This window comes from Salvia splendens, chromosome 13 (genome assembly GCF_004379255.2).
Source record: "Salvia splendens isolate huo1 chromosome 13, SspV2, whole genome shotgun sequence".
Lineage (NCBI taxonomy): Eukaryota > Viridiplantae > Streptophyta > Magnoliopsida > Lamiales > Lamiaceae > Salvia > Salvia splendens.
In genome coordinates, this window is record NC_056044.1 from 25,833,075 (window position 1) to 25,854,460 (window position 21,386).

The 21,386-nt window shown below is 40.3% G+C and overlaps 1 protein-coding gene across 1 annotated transcript; it reads left to right on the forward strand.

Annotated features, from left to right (window-relative positions):
* Window positions 1-11,434: 11,434 nt before the first annotated feature.
* LOC121762120 (cell division protein FtsZ homolog 2-2, chloroplastic-like) lies at window positions 11,435-20,440 on the forward strand. The gene is made up of 9 exons (XM_042157898.1): window positions 11,435-11,607; window positions 11,687-11,789; window positions 12,085-12,759; window positions 13,340-13,639; window positions 13,894-13,984; window positions 18,054-18,178; window positions 18,797-18,889; window positions 19,919-19,984; window positions 20,084-20,440. The coding sequence occupies exons 3-9, from the start codon at window positions 12,130-12,132 to the stop codon at window positions 20,204-20,206; spliced, it is 1,428 nt and encodes a 475-aa protein (XP_042013832.1). The 5' UTR covers window positions 11,435-11,607; window positions 11,687-11,789; window positions 12,085-12,129; the 3' UTR covers window positions 20,207-20,440.
* Window positions 20,441-21,386: the final 946 nt, after the last annotated feature.

Here is a 21,386-nt window from a genome sequence, read left to right on the forward strand (position 1 = left end):
AAAGTCTATTTCTCTAGGGATATCATATGTAATCTTACATCTAAATTATCTAATTCTATAAATCAAATCGTCTTTTGACTTTTTCATTATCTACGCTCATGCGCATGTTTGGTAGGATAAATATGAAATTCTATGATTTGTAAAGGTACATTTTCTATGCTTGCAACGATGCGTACCATGCGAAGTCCATATATTTTTTTGTTTTTGCTTTGTGGTTTGTAGATATGATAGTTTCGAGGGAAGACTGATCAGAGGATGTATGTTATTTCAAATCAACACGCCATATTCTATGTGAGGAATAGACTATCACTGTATATTTATGGAGTAGTGCACAATTTCTAAAATATTCTGCAACACACCTCTTCGTACTTGTACTCTGTTACTAGTACTTAGCTTATGTAGTAGACAAAATATGAACTTTCTGAAACTTCACATATGTATTGAATATTTTCTACCAACAAAACAATTTATCATCAAATCACAGTCTTGTACGTGGTACCTCTCAAATATCGAGTAAACCATTTAGACTACTTTTAAATGTTGTTTGTCCGAATATAGTATGAATTGATTCACTACTTTGACCACATGAGCAATATCTTTTTGCGTATATTTCATGAAATACATAATTCTACCAATTGCCGTGATGTAAGGAACTTTCTTCATTTAGGCATGTTCATTCTTATCAGTACTATTCAGGGACTCATTTCTAAAAAGCCTAAAGTGACTTCCCAATGAGACATTTACCGATTTCGAATAATCCATGTTTAACGAGTTCTACAGTCTACTTATATAGTGTTGTTCAAAGATATATCTAAAATGACTGATGTGAATCAAATTGTACATCTTTATTCCCCTAACTTTACATGATTTATTTAGTTTGATGCTTGCAAAAGTATGTTTACGGTGTAGTAATGAAGCTCGGATGGTGAAAAGGTTGTGCAAATGGCGTCGTGAGTCCAGAAAGCTCGGAAAATGGGTCACCCGACCGGGTGAATTTGTGGAGTTAAAATTCCACCCGGCCGGGTGAAAATTGGCATGCATGCGGAGGTCAGATTTATCGCCCGGTCGGGCGATTATTGGATGCGGAATGCCCGGTCGGGCATTTTATGTGATACACTCCTTAGCTGTTCGCCCGGTCGGGCGAATTTCCTCTCTTAATTCCGCCCGGTCGGGCATTTCCAAGCTGAACTGCATTTCGGCAGTTAATTCAGCAGTTTTGAGGAATTAAAAAGGGGAGAAAAGAGAGGAGAGAAGGGGGGAGACGACAGAGGAGAAAAAGATGAGGAAGAGAGGAAGATTGGAGGTGCAAACATTCAACTTCCATCATCCCCGGAGGAGATTTGCTACCATCTACACATCAATTTCATGAGTTCTATGGTTCTTGTTAATTGGTTGTGAATGTGTAACTAAACTCTTACGTTGCTCCTAATTTGTGAAAGATGTGAATTAATTTTGAATTCTATGGATTAATATTAATTTATGATCTTTTCTACGGTGCTTTTTACATTGAATTATAATTCCGGCCTGAATTATTATTCAATCTTGTCTTTTAGCCAATGTCTCTTTAACTTGGTTAAAAGGTGGAAATGTAGATAAAGAGTTTGAGATTCGTATCGTGTTCAACGTAGGAATCTTGGATAAGTTAATTTACATGTCGTTACAATAATTGTTGGATATTTACCACGCTTCTGTAGGAGTGTTTAATTGATTTTGTAAATGAATCATGTACGTTGGAACTTAGAAGTTGGATTAGAGCTTACTATGCGTCTGTAGGAGTGATAATCCGACGAGTACGAATTTGATCTTAGTGTTCAGCAAGGTTAAATTCAAGCATCTATGAACATGTTCAGTGTGAGTAGAATGAACGAGATTATTACAACTTTCATTAGATTAATCGTTAATCCATAAGTTAATTGGTCCGTTAAGTTAATTCACATCTGCAGCATATTAGGAGCAACGTTCTTTATCTTTTGAGTTCTCTATTTTCATTCTTTAGTTTTCAATTTGTTTATTAATCTTGTCAAACCTTGTTAAATAATCATACGCCTCCCTATGATTCGACACTCAAAGTACTACACACGAAGCTGTATTCTTGCAGTGAAGTGGTAATATTTGGGTTAATTAATTAAACTTGAGTGCAAAATCATTTTGTTTGGATAGACCTAAAATTACACATCAAGTTTTGGCGCCGTTGCCGGGGAGGCAACTGGTTATTTAATTTAGGATTCTTTTTGTTTTTATTTTTGTATAGTTTTCTAACTTTTTATTTTCTTGTTTCAGAGTTGTAGCTAGAAGGCTAAGTCGAGCCAACGACTTTAAACAAAGGCGCTAGTTGGGAGGCAACCCAATGAGTTTTTAGTTTTTTATTATTTTTTTTCTTTTAATAAATCGAGGGTTTTGTTTGTTCAATTCTTTCCTTCGATGTATTTTTTATGAATTGAGTTTTTTTCTTTTTTTGTTGTTTTAATTTTTTGTTTGTGTAGGAGCAACATGGAGATAGGATTCACATTGGAGCTTATGAGGAAGCACACCCGCAAAGGAATATACACCCGCCCTCCCACCCGAATGCACTATGGATATCATGCCAAGTTTGGGGGAGTTTTATTTCCCTTTACGTTTTATGTTCTTCTTTGCTTGCATTGAGGACAATGAAGCATTCAAGTTTTGGGGGGGGGGGGTTGTATGAGTTTCTTTGCATGATGCATGTTTGTGGGGTGTATTCTATGCCAAAGTGTTTTGAATCAATGTAATTGACGGGTGCATGCTTTATTTTCGGCTTTCTGGTTGGGAAATCGTGTTTGATCTTACTTGATCTTTGAAGCTTAGGATGGATAGAATTTGTGCATGAATTTATTTGAAAGAACATGTTGTGATTATAATCGATTTCTTGAGTTGAGGAGAGTATGAAAGTCATATGTCTTGGGGAAATTATCTTGGATTGATTTGCTTTATCGAGTGAAGTGCTTGTATTCATTTGTGTCAACGATATGGGAGGATAAGGCACTAGGATGAACTCTATGGCCAAATAATCACATGCCTAGTCCAACACATGATCCCTTAGAAGCCACTTTGAGCTTAATTCCCTATTATTTGTGTAAACACTCAGCCAATCACTTAGCTACTTAAATAAGCCTCATTTTAGCCTCATCAATTGACCTTGCTACTATTTGGGTGCTAAATACAGGTTTGAGCTTTGTTGGTTGAATTTTGAGTGTTGGGTGGTGAATTGTAAAGTGTAGACATTTTTAGACTTGATGTAACATATAGGTGAAAAGAATGAAGTTCTTAAAAAAAGACGACCTCCAAATTTGCAATAGTCGAGGTCTTATTTAGAAAAGAAAGAAAAACGAAATGAAAGAAGAAAAAAGTTGTGAAATAAAGTTAGAGCTTCTATCTGTGTAATATGTAATCTTGTCTAGATTTGATCTCAAGTTTGGGGGAGTGAGAGTTTGGTTGTAATTTTTTGTTGTTTGATCTTTGGAAGGAAGTTGTAGGAGGGAAGAATTTGACACTCAAATGTGTAGCCTTGAGCCCACTATCCATATCTATCCTACCTCATCCCTAACCCCATTACAACCTTGAATTAAGACCTTGGACCTTTTTGTTGACATTGTGGATGTTTTGTAAATAGCTTGGTAGAGTTAATGAAGTTTGATTTGAAATCCGCGAGTCTATGTGATAAGTAATACTTGACGAGCCAATGATGACGGTTTGAGTTGTATGATCACATGCTTGGACTTTCTTTGAAATACACCTTGACTTGAAGTTCTAGGTTGATAAGTGATGGTTCTTGATAGTGGGAAATCTTGATTGGAAATGTTGGGGGTTTAGATCTTGTCATTCATGTCTCTACGTGATTCGCTCTTATGAAAACTTTTGGAAAAACTTTTGTGAGCTGAGCTTTAAAGTTTTTGTGTTGGATGTGATCTTGCTCGAGGACGAGCAAGCAAATAAGTTTGGGAGTATTTGATGTGAATCAAATTGTACATGTTTATTCCCCTAACTTTACATGATTTATTTAGTTTGATGCTTGCAAAAGTATGTTTACGGTGTAGGAATGAAGCTCGGATGGTGAAAAGGTTGTGCAAATGGCGTCGTGAGTCCAGAAAGCTCAGAAAATGGGTCACCCGACCGGGTGAATTTATGGAGTTAAAATTCCACCCAGCCGGGTGAAAATTGGCATGAATGCAGAGGTCAGATTTATCGCCCGGTCGGGCGATTATTGGATGCGGAACGCCCGGTCGGGCGTTTTATGCGATACACTCCTTAGCTGTTCGCCCGGTCGGGCGAATTTCCTCTCTTAATTCCGCCCGGTCGGGCATTTCCAAGCTGAACTGCATTTCGGCAGTTAATTCAGCAGTTTTGAGGAATTAAAAAGGGGAGAAAAGAGAGGAGAGAAGGGGGGAGACGACAGAGGAGAAAAAGAGGAGGAGGAGAGGAAGATTGGAGGTGCAAACATTCAACTTCCATCATCCCGTAGGAGATTTGCTACCATCTACACATCAATTTCATGAGTTCTATGGTTCTTGTTAATTGGTTGTGAATGTGTAACTAAACTCTTACGTTGTTCCTAATTTGTGAAAGATGTGAATTAATTTTGGATTCTATGGATTAATATTAATTTATGATCTTTTCTACGGTGCTTTTTACATTGAATTATAATTTCGGCCTGAATTATTATTCAATCTTGTCTTTTAGCCAATGTCTCTTTAACTTGGTTAAAAGGTGGAAACGTAGATAAAGAGTTTGAGATTCATATCGTGTTCAACGTAGGAATCTTGGATAAGTTAATTTACATGTCGTTACAATAATTGTTGGATATTTACCACGCTTCTGTAGGAATGTTTAATTGATTTTGTAAATGAATCATGTACGTTGGAACTTAGAAGTTGGATTAGAGCTTACTATGCGTCTGTAGGAGTGATAATCCGACGAGTACGAATTTGATCTTAGTGTTCAGCAAGGTTAAATTCAAGCATCTATGAACATGTTCAGTGTGGTAGAATGAACGAGATTATTACAACTTTCATTAGATTAATCGTTAATCCATAAGTTAATTGGTCCGTTAAGTTAACTCACATCTGCAGCATATTAGGAGCAACGTTCTTTATCTCTTGAGTTTCTCTATTTTCATTCTTTAGTTTTCCATTTGTTTATTAATCTTGTCAAACCTTGTTAAATAATCATACGCCTCCCTGTGGTTCGACACTCAAAGTACTACACACGAAGCTGTATTCTTGCAGTGAAGTGGTAATATTTGGGTTAATTAATTAAACTTGAGTGCAAAATCATTTTGTTTGGATAGACCTAAAATTACACATCAATGACCGAGACCGAACGACAAAAATACTATCAATGTGTTGAATCCCTTGGACACATAATAGGGTTTAAAGCTGAGCATGAAGAGTGAAGAGTGAAGAGTGTGTACGTGTTAATGTAGAAGTTGTCAAAACCACCAAAATGTCTCGAAATATGAAGATTGTAATATTGTTGTTATGTGTTGTAATTTTTTTCCTAATGTAATGGTGACACTTTTCTTCTCTTCTCCAATCAATAGCAGGAGCTTAAGTACTAAACGTTTTAAGTTTCACTGTACTTATAAGGTAGGTAAATAAGAGACACTTTAACAATTGTACACGATTGAAGTATTACATACCTCTCAAGTGTACACGATTGTACACGATTGAAGTATTACATACCTCGCGAGTGAGTTCCCGATGCAAGTTTTATAATAACGGCTGAAGTACCCTTCTTTTGGTGAAATACCACCATGCGTACAAAACGTTTTGTTGAATAACACCCGAAGTACCCATGTTTTGGTGAAATACTACCATGCGTACAAGACGTTTTGTTGAATAACACCGGACGTATAAAACGTTTTGTGAAATAACATCCTATGTACAAACTTAAAACATGCAGTGCTCGTTAATAACATATGTATAGGTAGTTATCAAGACACAAGAAGGGCCTTCTCCTATAACGGATACACAAAAGTATAGTACAAAAATACATACAACAAATATAGTTAACCACAAATACATACAAGAGGCTTCCCATTAAGCATAATGTTTGTCAAAAGGAATACTTTTTGTCAAAGGGCTGTCAACTGCATACATTAGCACTAACAAAAAACCAACAACATTTTCAGAGTTTTCAGGTTTCCAAACTCGATCCCTGCGATTATTCAATCCTGATCCCCGCGACGGCCACAACGTTGCGGCTGAGCCCTGGTGCGACATGTGCTAGTCCTTGAACCAGTGGGATTAGTCTACAACAAACAAGACACCGGTCAAATTGAGTACCATTGGTCAGGAAATGAAAAGTGCAAAATTGACACCACCCACTACCTCTTCGTTTGGCCGCATAGACCGACGTGTGCGGGGTCATCCCCGACGAGGCAGATTGGTCTGTAACAAACAAACCATTAAAATACAGGCCAAGGGTTGGGAAAGAAAAGTCAAAAATTGATACCAGATACTACCTCTTGATTTTGAGACATGGTAGACGACTCAGCCCTGACCCCGCCATCCGTCGTGGGTGGCTCACTGGGCAGTGAACTTTGTCTAACTTCGGTCCGCGCATCTACACGGGGATCATTGGTGCACGTCCTCCTGTTATGACCATCTTGTCCGCACCGACGACATCTGAGTACAAAGGTGCGTCGTAGTGACTCGGAACCATCCGCATGATGACGCAGTTGGGGCTCTTCACGCCTCAATTTCTTTGGCCGTCCACGCTGTCGCTTTGTCCTTGGGGGTGCCAGTTCGAATCCAACGTCGGAATTCTTGGGCCAATTATCCATCCCATTGATTGGGAACAGGACATTCTCGTACAGAATCGACATTGGACCGTAAATAATAGCGGGATACATAGTCTGACACATCCTTCCCATTCGTGTTAATTGTAGCGATGGCATGAGTGCACGGGATCCCTGTCAGCTGCCATGATCTGCACGAGCAAGTAAATTCACGCATGTTCACTACATACTAGCCTGCCGGACCCGACACTTGGTACGAATCCTCTTCGTTCCATGTTGATCTCTAGGAAGATGCCCTCACGTACAACTTATGCACGATCTTTTTGATAACGGGCGGCAGTGCGTGATCGTACGTCCTGATCCACTGGCCTCTGATCTGAATCCTCTCCATTTGACTAGTCCGGATCTCCTCTAACATTGTGATAATGGCCAACTCGCGAGCAATTGCTATCTTCGAATTAAAGGTCTCGCAGATATTGTTGAGGATAACATCACAACAAACATGTGACGAGAAATATGCCTTCACCCATTTTTTTTGGAGCAACACCGAGTAGGTATTGATGCGCTTGGGGATATATAATCCGCAACGCATCCATCCTCTCCACGTACTGTTAGTGGGTTGTATTGGATGCAAGCTCCCACAGTAATTCCTTGAAATTTTCCCCGATGAATCTCTACTTGAAGTTGTTGTAGATGTGCTGAACACATAAGCGATGCTCGCTCTGTGGGAAATCCTCAACGATGGCTTTTGCAAGACCCTACCAAATTAGCACATGTATAAGCCATAACACAAAAGCTATAATCACAATCGAACTATTACGCTATATGGTTAAATCACAGGTAAAGTACTATTATTCAAAGAATCACAGTTACAGTTTACACTTTTTAATGAAATCACAGTACGCGTACCTTTTGCTGATCAGACATGAAGACGAATCTTGGTGCATTCTCATGTATGTGAAGGTCCTCTGAGAGGTAGGAAAGAAACCATTTCCATTGATCGTAGCTCTCTGCCTCAGTCACAGCCCACGCAATAGGCCACCAACCGTTGTTTGGATCAATCCCCATGGCCTTCATAAGTTGGCCTCGGTACATAACTCTCAAGAAATAGGAATCCAAGAAAATAATTGGACGGCAAAACCGCGTCCAACCATTTTTTAACGGCCCGATGCAACAGTAAAACCTCAAGAATCTCGGACCCTCAGCTTCAGGATCCCTGAAGTTTTCGTAGTGTATATGCACACTGGAACCAGGTGTCCGTTCCAATTCAGATTTGTAGTTGAACAGTCTCCGGTACTGGCGTCCCACCTTGCCAAAGATATCTTCTAATGCACTGTCTCTTGTGCGGTATGCCTTCATCCTACCAAGTTTCAGCCCGAACTCCTCATCTACAAACTGTCGTATAGCTGCCAATGGAATGTTGGGATTAGCTTTGATTTTCTCCATGTAACGCTCAGCTAGCCACTTGGACGTGAGCCATCTTTGATCCAACACTTGCGAGCACGTGTGAGCATGATCTCTCTGCATATTCACTACCACATAATCGGTGTTGTTGTGGGTTTCGATCTTTCTTCCATACACATACCATTCACATGCCTCGCCTCTACAAATGGCACGCAGTCTCTTGCCATCATTTTTTAGCACATGGACACGTCGTCTGGTCATTATCGCGTACTGGCGAAAGACCTTATAGAAGAAATCTCGATCCTTAAAAATGTCACCCGGCTTCCAAACTAGAAGCTCATTGGTCAGCTTGAATGGGGTGTACTTTATACCTTTTTTCCTTAACCCCTCCAAATCTTCAAGATCCTGCAGATCTTGTAGCTCATCCATTGTTTCTTGCTCGCATAGAGGGTTTGCATCCGTCGAGTTCCTTTGGTCTACAACAGGGGAATATTTTCGCCATTTCTTGGACCCTCCACTGTCCTCACCAATCTGCTGTCCAGACCCCTGTTGTTCGATCTCCGCTTCTGCAGTCCGCTGTTGTTCCCTTTGTTGTTCCGGTTGTTGCTGAGATAGGGATTCATAATAGGATGTAAATAGCTGCTCATCTCGACACATGTTTGCCAGAGAGATAAAATGGTCGACCATATCCTCGTTATGAAGATGGCAGCCGTCCGGAACATACTCGACAGTAGGGCAAGAAGCATTATCTTGGGCAACTTGTTGGGGTACTTCTCCTGCAGTTGGTTCGGCTGCATCTGGCTCTACAGTAGTTGGAGCTGTCTCTTGCACATGGGACTGAAATTCGGCCATGAACTCTTCATGGCTAATGTCCTCAACAATCGGGAAGAATGAACTGTCAACCGGTATGTCCGCCTGAGGTTGAGAGATGTTGTCCATGACCGGTTGGTACACATCTTCTACTGCATTGAGACCAACAGTTGCATCTCCAACGCATGACGAACCAAATACATCCTACGCAAAACAAAACTCAATGAACACACTGACAAAAGTAAACACCCTCGAACACAAACAAAACAATACTAAATCACAAATGGGGTACTAAATCATTCATGTAAATCACAACTCACAAACGTGGGTAATATGTCATACTCATTTATTGCAAATCACAACCAATTACCTCTTGCACGTGTGCATGGAAGTCTTCTCCTCCAACTTCTCCAACATCTGCCACAGCTTCAACAACATCTGGTATTGATTGTGGTATAGCTTCAACAACTTCTGGGACTGATTCAACTTATGGCATAACTCCGACCTCGGCCAAAGCTGGTATAACATTTGTTACTTTTTCCATAGTCTCAGATGATACCTCTTCAAAGGCTTTCTCCAAATTTTGACGTGCTACCTTGTCCTCCCGTTTCCTCTTAGCACGGTTAGTTTCTAGACTTTTTACAAGAAATTCCTCAAACTCTACATCTTTATCATACTACCCAATCATCAAAGGCTGCTTCTTTTGCACCACCACATACTCCTGCATTCTCTTCCTTCTCAGTGGACACTTTGGGACAGTGGGTTGAGGTTCTTCAATCTCTTCAATAATCACCCATGCGGATTTCGCCGGCCAGAATTTGAGAACCTCTTGCGCTTCATCTTTCATCTTTTTTAGTATAGCGGCCGCCCGGGTTATCTCCACCAAGTATATGTGAACTAGCTTTGTGCTACTAGCAGCAACCTTGAGGAATTCAATTAGGTGTGCATCCTCAACAATGGGCATTAGCGGGCCTCCTATTACTTTGCCATCACAGCCAGGACTTTACATGGGATGACAGTAGTAAAACTCGCATATTGTCTTCCTGTCGTACCTCAGCTTAAGTAACATACTAGACAAGTCTATCAGCTCGAAGTGGTTAACGTCGCAGTCATCGAAGAAAGTCAGGTAACCCCCAACATACTTCTTCTCTTCTTTAGTTTTGAAGAACGGCCCACCATGATGGAAAGCAACGGAAAACTTCCCTGGAGCGTCTCCTGTTGCGATTATTCAAAATAAGACAAAAATTAAATAACCTAACTTCTGACAACCTGAGCAATGGAATAAAATCGAACCAAACCATAAACCCTAAATTACCAAAATGTACAAATTTCGGAGCCCTAAATCACAAACGGAGACTATCAAGCAGTGAAATTATCCCAAACTGAGACTATCTACCAGTGAAATTGTAAATTGCAATTTTCAAGCGTAACTTACTGTATTCTTCTTCGGGATAGAAAAAAATCCAGATCAGGATCACGGACATCCCATGTTTCTGTATCCACATCGATGACCTCCGGTCCACGTCTATGTTGTCGTGGTGGCGATGGCGATGGCGGTGGTGCCGGATGTTTTTTACGCCGAGGCCCACCTCGCGAGGAGGAGGCACCAGAGGACCCAACCCGCTTACGTTTTGGCGCCATTCATGCAAGAACCGTCAATGGCGATAGGAGGTTACTGAGAGGGGTGTGGTAATTAAGTGGTGTGGAGGGAAGAGTAGAGTAGAATTGTGAATTATTTGAAAAAGTTTCAAATACCCGCCGAGACCCCAAGTTTTTATCTCACAGAATACGTAATGGCTGCACTCTATGTCACAACGCCGGCCAACCAACCCATCAATTACGTCAGGCACAGTAACCGCGACAGCATGCATGCCAGGGTCCATGTCAGATATTGCACTGGACTGACCGAAATACCCTTTTAGGGCTAAGGGGCAGTATAGTCACAAAAAATACGGTATGTGATTACGTTTAAGGTTAGGGTTGTCTGGCGATATTTTTTTTGTTAGGGGCCTGGAATGTCACAAATGGAAACGTTAGGAACTTTTGACGTAGTTCACTCTAAATTTTAATATTTTTAAAATTTTAAAATATCATAAATAATTAAATAAAAAAATTAAATCGGAAACTAATAAAAATGAGAACTAAAAAAATAAACGTTGAGACCATGAATAGTTAATATTTGTCTTAATTTGTGCTCTATAAGTTGTGAAATATTGTCTTAATACTACACAATAAATCTATGTTTATCTATTTTTCTTTGATAAAATATTTATATTATTTATATTTACTGAAATAAAGTGAGGAAAGACTAAAGAGTATGATGCGCGAATGGGGAATTAGTCTAAGAAATGAAAATCTGTAAGCAACCAATCAACTAAAACTTGGGGTGATAAGGTTTACTCCTTCCAAAATAAAGCCAAAGATAAATGCTTTTTCTTTTTCTTTCTCCAAATTAATGAAAATGGTGGGTTGACATTTTGCCTAGAATAGATTGTTTGTCGATATTTTTCCTATTTTTTCTCTCGTTTTCTAATTTAATGCTCAACACACTCTATCCCTATCCCCATCTCTATTGTAGTCTGCATTTCCAACAACAATTTGACGGCGCCAACCAGTCTCGATCCGCCTATCACTCCGTTCCGTTCTCTCTCTCTCTCTGCAATTTTATTTTCTGATTGTTTGATTAATTTATTTAGTGAATGCTACTAAATGCAGGTTTGCTTCTGCCGCCAGCGGAAGGATAAAACATAAAGAAGCAAACCATCACACAAATTGCCTCGTTTCATAATTTTGCAAACAAGAAACATTGTGTGCTCAGGTGAACTGCAAGGATTTAGCTCTGATTTCATTTAATTTTTTCCTATTTAAATTTGAATGTCGTTGGGGTTTTGGTGATTTTGCCGTTGGTTGTTATTTCTTCTAATTAAGTCGCTGACTTGAGGTATTTATTTATTTCACGTCTTTTAATTTGGGTTTTAAGGTAGTAAATGCTTTTCTAGACGCATTCGTGTTAACTTTGATTCTGCTTAGTTTCCTGACCAAATATAATAGGAGTAGGTATGATTGATGTGTTGGAATTGAGAGGTAGCTGATAGGTGATACTGCATATATAGGTGCTGTAATCAGATAAAGCGAGTTGGGGTTTGATATTTACATCAATGGCTACATGCACTTCCCCTTATTTTACACCTCCGGATGCTGGGAGACGGGCTGGGGTATTGACTGTTCTTGGAGGGAGAATTTCCCCATTGAAAATTGTTGAAGAAAGGAATGGGTTTTCTGGTGTAACTCAAAAATGTGGTTCAGGTCTCCCACAGTTGAAATGTTCGGCCAATTCCCATAGTGTGAATCAGTTTCATAGCAAGGACTCGTTTCTGAACCTACACCCTGAGATCTCGATGCTTAGAGGTGAGACGAGCACTACCATGATCAACCCAAGACAGGATTCGTCAAGTGGAAATGTTACTGAGAGTGTTAGAGACTTATCTACTTTGAACAATTATAGTGAGGCCAAGATCAAGGTTATTGGCATTGGAGGTGGTGGATCCAATGCTGTTAACCGTATGATAGAGAGTGAAATGAAGGGGGTTGAGTTCTGGATAGTTAACACTGACATCCAAGCCATGAGGATATCACCCATCTTTCCTGAGCATCGCTTGCAGATTGGTGGAGAGCTTACTCGAGGACTCGGTGCTGGTGGGAACCCAGAAGTTGGTATGAGTGCTGCTAATGAAAGCAAAGCAGCAATAGAGGAGGCAGTTGATGGAGCAGACATGGTCTTTGTCACTGTAAGTTACTGCATTTTATTATTTCCCCCAGGCATGTCAATTCCTTGATGGTTCTAGTCTCTGCGAATAATTGCAGACTTGTCATGGTAATTGCTGTGTTTGCAAAGAGAAAATTGGAACAAATTCCTGAGATCCATTCTGGAAAGATCTTCAGTTTAAACCTTCTTGTTAGGATATCTTTATAGATGATTTCTTTCTTTCACCCGGTTAAAATAAATTTCCAAGTTTCTGACATGTTTTGGTAGAAAAGCAATTTTGATATGTAATGTGTGAACATATCTAGAACGTCCATTAATATCTTAACCTTTTGCTTGTCCATCACATTCATTACAAATACAAAATCCAAAATCTTAGAAATTAGCTTTAGTTATTTTTCTTACATTTTCTGGCCAAAATGACTACTGTTTAAGAATTGCTTGAAATGCTATTGTTTTCTTCAAACTTCAAGCCCATTACAATTGAATTATTTAAAGGAAAAGTACATGCACCTCTATTGATATTATCCTGCAAAACTTTAGTGTTTGTGCGGTATGCTTCTCCTTGTTTAGTTTGGGCTTCACTAGTCTTCTAATACTTGCAGGCTGGAATGGGTGGGGGAACAGGCACTGGGGGAGCCCCTGTAATTGCTGGAATCGCAAAATCCATGGGCATTTTGACTGTTGGTATAGTCACCACTCCATTCTCATTTGAAGGACGAAGAAGAGCTGTTCAAGCTCAGGAAGGAATCGCAGCTTTAAGAGAAAACGTTGATACCCTCATTGTCATTCCAAATGATAAACTGCTCACTGCAGTTTCTCCATCCACACCAGTAACAGATGCATTCAATCTTGCTGATGATATTCTTCGACAAGGAGTTCGGGGTATCTCCGATATTATCACGGTATGGCTGATGATGGTGGCATACATACAAGAAAGACAATAGTATCTCATTGTCATGCATCAGCTAAGTAGATTTTGTTGGTGGCTTGCACGCCTGAATGATTATGTGGCTCTTGTTTGCACATGATAGTATGTGCTTCGCTTCGTATATTTTCCGGTTTTCCGGAACTTATTAAGTTGCTCTTTACATGACTCACTAATTGACCTTCCAATTGTTAAGAGAATGAGATTCAAATTCACTTGCTGTTCTTGCAGATTCCAGGGTTAGTAAATGTAGATTTTGCAGATGTGAGAGCTATTATGGCTAGTGCCGGTTCTTCATTAATGGGAATCGGAACTGCTACAGGTATTGTTGAAAAATTATTTGGCCTTTCATGGTAGTAATGTTACTTTCCCCAATCTTAATAATTCTGCACAGTCATGCAAAGTTTTTTGGTTCTTTTACTAAAAGATTATAGTACTAGTTTCCCTTTTCGAAGTTATACATCCATCTCTTTGTGTTGATTAATAAGATTCTATGACTTTAGAACAAAGTTGTTACTTGTTAAACACAAAAACCAAATTGATATTATACGTAGCATACATTGAATTTATGAAAAACCTATGGGTGCCACTTAAGCAATACATGGAGATTGGTGCTTCTAAACAGGACTACTTGCTGGAGTAGTTTACATAGGCTTCTTTCCTGAACATGTTCTAGAAAGAATTGGTTCTTTTCTGAACAGTGTTGTCAAAAACGCGCCCGGGGCGCGCTCGGGGCGCGGGTCGCCATGATCGAGGCCGGCTTCGCCCCAACATGGGTGAGCCGAGCGAGATACGTGGGGTGGCGTCGGGGCGCGCTCTGGGACGGAACTAGCGTAGGCCAAGCCCCCGCCGCTTACCTGTTGCCGTCCGCCCTGGTTCGTCGGTAGGCTGCATATTTTTTGCTTTTACACAGAAAAAGAAAGAGGGAGGGGAGACGAGACAGAATAGAGAATAGAGAGAGAGAGATAGAGGGTCAATTATTGTTTATTTCTATTGTTTATTGTTTATGTTTATAGTACTCCATCAATTTACATTGGGTCAGTTTATATTGGGAAACGAAATTACATTGGATCAGAGATAGAGATAGAGGGTCAGTTTACATTGGGAAACGAAATTACTTTTTATTGTTTAGACCATCCACAATAGGAATAGCCCAGCAATAGCCCAGCCATAGCCCAGCCACTGCCACATCATCAGCACTAAAAATCCTCCTGCCACATCATAAATAGCCCAGCCATAGCCTAGCCACATCATAAATAGCCCAGCCACATCACTAATAACAATTATATAAAATGACATAATTAACAATCACACAATATACGGAATTCAATTTACGAGACATATACGGGAAAAGTTTAATAATACTATTAAAATTTAAAAAAGTACAATAAATTAAAAAAAGTACATTAATTTAAAAAAAAATACATTAATAAAAAAGAGTGACAATTCACTCCTCGTCTCCGTCGTCGTCGCCTCCGTCGCCGTCGCCTCCGTCGCCACCATCGCCGCCGCCACCATCGCCGTCGCCTCCGCCGCCTACGCCGCTCCCGCCGCCACCGGTCTCCCTCCGTATAGCCTCCAACTCGTCCTGCAGGCTCATGAGCAAGGTTTGAAGCACGCTCTTCTCCACGGGATCCGTCGCCACCCGCCATTCGGCCATCGTCTTGATCAACTGAGCGCGTGTTTGGGCGCGAGCGAAGAATTTGAGGTCCTGGGTGGATTGGCCAAGGGGGGATGCTGACTGGACCTCCTGGGAAGCCCCGGCGTTACTTCTCGCCGCCTGCTGAGCGCGTCTGCGCCCAATCGGGCGAGGTCGGCCACCGACCGAACTCGGCGTGGGGAACTCCTGCGTCGTCTCGGGGAGGTCGTGGGAACCTCCGCTGCTGCCGCTGTAATCGCCGGTGTAGTTCAGTCGTTGCTTCTTCGGCCAGCCAGAGTCGACACCTACTCGGAACTTCTCGGACTCGCTCAGTACAAGATAGCAGTTCCAGTAGGTGAAGTCCTTGTATAAACCCTTAGCAGTTCCAGTAGGTGAAGTCCTTGTATAAACCCTTCACTGGGAAGGCTTTCTCCGCTATTCTCCTGCAGTCATCCTCCGTTTGGCCACTGCTCATCAAGCGGAGTGCGTTGGAGTACAAACCCGAAAATCGGGAGACTGCCGCCCTGATTCGGTTCCAGCCCTTCCGGCAATCCTCCCCGTTGCGGGGCCTCCCCTCCGGGCAAAATCTCTGGTAGGCTACTGCTATCTTGCCCCACATGTTGACGATCCTTTGCTCGTTCGAAACGAGAGGATCGTCGCAAACACTCACCCACGCCTTGCTGAGAGCGACGTTCTCGTCGTCCGTCCACCTCCTCCGTACCTCCTCCTCACCCGGCTGCGACGACTCGCCGACCTTCTTCTTTGGGGCGCCACGCCCCGGCACTGCCCCCCCCTGAACTAGAGTCTCCGGAGCTCCGAGAGTATCAAACCCCAACTCATCCAAGGAGAAACTTCAAACCCCAAGGGTGTTTGGGTCGATGTGTGCGAAGACCCAGTCGAAAAATCAAAACTAGGGCGATAGACATCCCCCGCCGTCGCTGGGGACCCCCCAGGAGTCCCCTGTGTAGCCGGTACGACCCCCGGAGTCCACTGTGTCGCCGGTACGACCCCCGGAGTCCACTGTGTCGCCGGTGCTCCCCCGGGCATCATCTGCATCCCGGGTACCCACCCCGATATCGGCGGAAACCCCCCCGGCGGACTCCCCCCCATTGGGGCCCCGGGCATCATCTGCTGCCATGGGTACATGTTGTAGTACCCGGGCACCTGACCCCATCCACTTCCCACAGGGATCGACGGAGTTTGTGACCCGCTACTCCCGGAACTAGGCTCGTTGTTGAGATCCATTTCCCGTTGTTGATCTTGAACAGAAAGAAAGATAGAGAGAGTACTCGTTAAAACAAGTGGTGCGAATGAAAATGACGAGCAAAGCGCGTATATATAGTGTTTCGGAAAAAAAAAATTAATTTTCGCGCTGGGCGGTGCGCTGGGCGATCCGGGAGCTGCAATAGCGCCGAAAGGACCGCCCAGCCGACCGCCCAGCGCCACGCCACCGCCCAGCGCTGCGCGGTTTCTCTCTCCAGTCAGCGGCTGGGCGGCTGCAATAGACCGCCCAGCGAACCGCCCAGCGCCGGCGCTCGGCTGGGCGGTCGCTGGGCGGTTATTGTGGATGGTCTTATAGTACTCCATCAATTATTGTTTATTTCTATTGTTTATTATTTGTATAAGTAATATATTTTATTAATTTCTTATATTTATAATTCGAATATATAATTATAGTACTCCATCAATTATTGTTTATTTCTATTGTTATTATTTGTATAAGTAACATATTTTTATTAATTCCTTATATTTATAATTTAATTTTAGGTTTATATAAAGCTAATTTAGTAATCTTTAGAACATCACAATCTCTATTTATGGAGCTTTTCATTTTACCTAATTTTGTTTTATGAATTAAATGAAGAGAAATAAAATAATAATTTATTATTTCTTCCAATCTTTCATCTTTTTCCAAAATGACTCTATTATAAAATCCATTAATTAAATATTATAATAAGTAAATTGATTATAATTCCTCCAATAATTCTTTTCTACCCAATGTCAAAATTGAACTTTAAAAATATTTTTTTCCTGTTATGTAAATATAAGTATTTATATTAGAGTGAATTATCTTTAATCATTATTATTACTAATATATAAATAATAAATAATTTTGCGCCCCGATTCGTGGGTCCCTCGCCCCGGCGCCCCATCGCCCCGCGACCCGGGGTCTAGCCTCATCGCCCGGACCGACCCGCGACCCTAACAACACAGAAATTCTGAACATATATTAGAAAATTCTTTTGCCCACTTGTAGGTTTTGCTCCAACAATCACGATGAAGATAAGATAACAGTAGAGTTCATAAAAGATCCACTTCCCATTAGAAATACTTGAATTCCAAGCCTGTGCAGATTTGCACTGGGGTTCTTTTCATTGTTTTCTTTCTTCACTTTTGGGAGGAGGAAATTGGGCAGTTGAGATATATGCTTGAGTAGCTGCCAACCCGACATTTAGTATGCATTTTTTTGTTTTGGTTCCCGTCATTATAATATTGTCAGAGTGGTATACTTGTTAATTTTATCAAATGAGTTGATAAAGGGGTAAAAATATGCTCCATTTGTTTTCGAAGTTTTTCTGAATCCTTTCAAATATTCTTGTCCCACAATTAGCCAGAGCAGATGAACTGTGCGAGATGAATCTTTGTCAGATTAAAATTATAAATAATTATCTCTCACATTGTGACTTCTGCCATGTGACAGACCAGTTGTATTTTGGAGTTTTAGCTTGATATATATCTTGGTGCAATTCAGGAAAAACCAGGGCCAGAGATGCTGCACTAAATGCCATTCAATCTCCTTTACTAGATATTGGTATAGAGAGAGCAACCGGAATTGTGTGGAATATAACTGGTGGCAATGATCTAACATTGTTTGAGGTGGGCTGTACATCTCTCTTCATGCATTATCTTCTTTGCATCACATTCGTTCCTGGTACTTCCCGTTCAAGTATAAGTTCTTGCATGTATCCAGTTTTTAATATAGCCACCCCCACACACATATGAGATAGAGATCAAATGAGTCCCCTTCTTATTTTGAGTCCGTGAGTCTCCTTTTTATTACTGCACCGGACATATAAAATTACTTAATCCGCTGTATAATTTCTTGAACTAAAAAATGAAATTTACATGGATTCAATTCTGGAGTTTGTGAGTTTTTTTGTATCTTGAGTTTGGTAAATATACAGTGGATTCAGTAGTTTTATACATACAGTGCAGTAATAAGAAAGAGACTCAGGGACTCACGATAAGGAGCAGACTCATAATAAGGCCCGTGCATACTTTATGTTAAGGGGAAACAGAATTATGCTATGATGCTGTTAGCAAACCATCAATGAATTTATACTTTTTGATCAAGTTTTTTGCTGTTTATACCATAGGTGCTTCATAATTAGATTTGGTGGTATATATTTCTAGTTTTAGTGTACTTCATCTTACACAATTCATTTTCTCCTTTTAGTGGACTTAACTCGTGTCTTCTAAAATGCAAAATGGCAGGTAAATGCTGCAGCAGAGGTCATATATGATCTTGTGGATCCAAGTGCCAACTTAATTTTCGGTGCTGTAGTAGATCCGTCTATAAGTGGTCAAGTAAGTTCATCTATTCGATGGGACTAACTTAAATATTTGGCACTTTAATTGTATGTTTTTGTTACCCTGATATTGACCAATGATTAAGGCTATTTGATCAGAAACTTGAAGTGAATATGGTGCTCCATTTTTTCCCTAAATCTTCAAATAATTTCATGAGCAAAGAGGGTTAATAGTGTAAATAAATTGTAGTATAGTTATAAAACAGTAATTCTATAGTTAGTAGCATTTCTCTCGGGAATATTAAGTTGGACCTGCTTTGATGTAAATATATTACAGGTAAACACAATACACAAAACATCATACTCATTGTCCCCGTGTAGTGACTAGACCTATATAACACCGATACGCCACCCTGTTGCCGTATCGCGTATCGGATACGTATCCGATACCGATACGCGACGGATACACCGTCGATACGTATCCTGGGCGTATCCGCGAGCTGGGCCGTATTGGGCCGGGAAACCTCAGATTCGATACGTATCCTTCGGCGTATCCGCGAGCTGGGCCGTATTGGGCCTTCATCCTCCTCTATCTGCAAAGATCTGAGGTTCTCCTCTTCGAAATCAACGTCCATCTCTGTGACTTTGTTTATCTACTGAAGTTGCTCTTCCGCTTTTTCTTGAGAGAAGGATACAAGATCTCATTTTAGATGAATCTCTCTTTAAGTTTTTCATTATTACATTCCTAATTTATAATGAGTCTACCTGTAAAGAGTTTTTTTTTTTTGGGGTATCTTACTATCTTAGCTGATTGGATTTCCCTTTAAGAACATAATTTCTTCACCCACACACTGATGCCTACCCCAAGTCCAACCAAGTGGCCTCTGAGCCAGCAGTCAGCTCTAAATCGGCATCACCTAACCCCACCCCCAAGCATGGTCGCCCTCCTATCTCCATACCCAGCATCGGAACCCTATCCTTTCCACACCCTCTTTTCTTAAAAAGAGAAGATTTACTATAGATGATTATGATAGGTGAACATATAACATGGCTGAGATCTGATGAATTTGGATTGGTTATGATTCAGGTGAGCATAACTTTGATAGCCACTGGTTTTAAACGTCAAGAAGAAGTTGACGGGAGGAATCCCCAGGTATATTACACACACACACACATATATATCTGCCTCAAAAAGAGATGAATTACATATATCTTTAGTTATTGAGCATGTGTGGTTATGAAATAATGGCAGGCAAATCTGGTTGGGCAAGCAGATTCAAACAGACGGTCTTCGTCGTCGTTTCTAGAAGGCGGTGCTGTTGAGATACCTGAGTTCTTGAGGAAGAAAGGACGGTCTCGCTATCCAAGAGCTTAATTACTTGTTCTTCTTATCATGCTTCTGTATAGGATAGGATTTTGGTTTTTCTTTCATTCAGTTTATTAGCTCCACATCCTGTCAAATAAAATAAAATTTTATATGTATACAAGCTATCTGTACTTCTTTTCTTTCAAACAGCCCCACCCTCAACTTGCGATTATTATTTCTTAATGTTAGTTTTGAAACAAAATCCTTTGAATGTTAAAGTTCTGGTTGTCCAAGTGTTATACATTTGTTTTGTTTCACTAAGATCTTATCATAAACAAGTTTCTTCTTGTTAAGTGAAAAGTGCTTTATGTAAATTACAAAATATGCCAAAATGTTTGATAGCCAAATTAAATTACTGCCAAGGACTCGGTGATCAAAATAATGTAATTTTGGAGGGCAGTCTGCAATTTGTTTACTTAAATGAAACAGAAAATACAAAACTAGTCCCTCTGTCCCACTATAAGTGAGACGTTTTTATTCGAATGTTGTTTTGTAAGAATGATATAAATAGTTAGAATAAAGAGAAAGTAAAGTAAGTAAGAGAATAATGTAAATATGACTCTCTCCACTCTAACTAGTTATTATCATCTTCGCAAAATAACGGCTGAAAAGAAACACCTCACTTGTAGTGAGATAGAGGGGGTACTATTCTAGAACGCTTTGTATAAGAAAGAAAAGTTAAAAAAAAATATAAGGACAATTTAGATTTTGACTATACAAACATCATTCAAATTTGGAGGTGTCTAAAAAAAAGTTATTTTTATCTATAATGAGTGTATATCCCTCTGTCCCACTATAAGTGAGACGTTTTTATTCGAATGTTGTTTTGCAAAAATGATATAAATAGTTGAATAAAGAGAAAGTAAAGTAAGTAAAAGAATAATGTAAATATGACTATGTTCTATATTATTTTCTCTCATATTTTATTTTCTTTCTCTCCACTCTAACTAGTTATTATCATCTTCGCAAAACAACGGCTGAAAAGAAACACCTCACTTGTAGTGGGATAGAGGGGTACTATTCTAGAACGTTGGTATAAGAAAGAAAAGTTAAAAAAATATAAGTACAATTTAGATTTTGACTATACAAACATCATTCAAATTTGGAGGTGTCTAAAAAAAGTTATTTTTATCTATAATGAGTGTATATTAACCGGAAATGGAATTTGGAAATAGCAAAATAACTATAC

Coding starts and splice junctions, on each gene's coding strand:
- LOC121762120 (XM_042157898.1), top strand. CDS start 12,130: ATGGCTACATGCACTTCCCCTTATTTTACACCTCCGGATGCTGGGAGA. Junction 13,985..18,053: donor GGGAATCGGAACTGCTACAG/GTATTGTTGAAA, acceptor GGTGCAATTCAG/GAAAAACCAGGGCCAGAGAT. Junction 19,985..20,083: donor TTGACGGGAGGAATCCCCAG/GTATATTACACA, acceptor AAATAATGGCAG/GCAAATCTGGTTGGGCAAGC.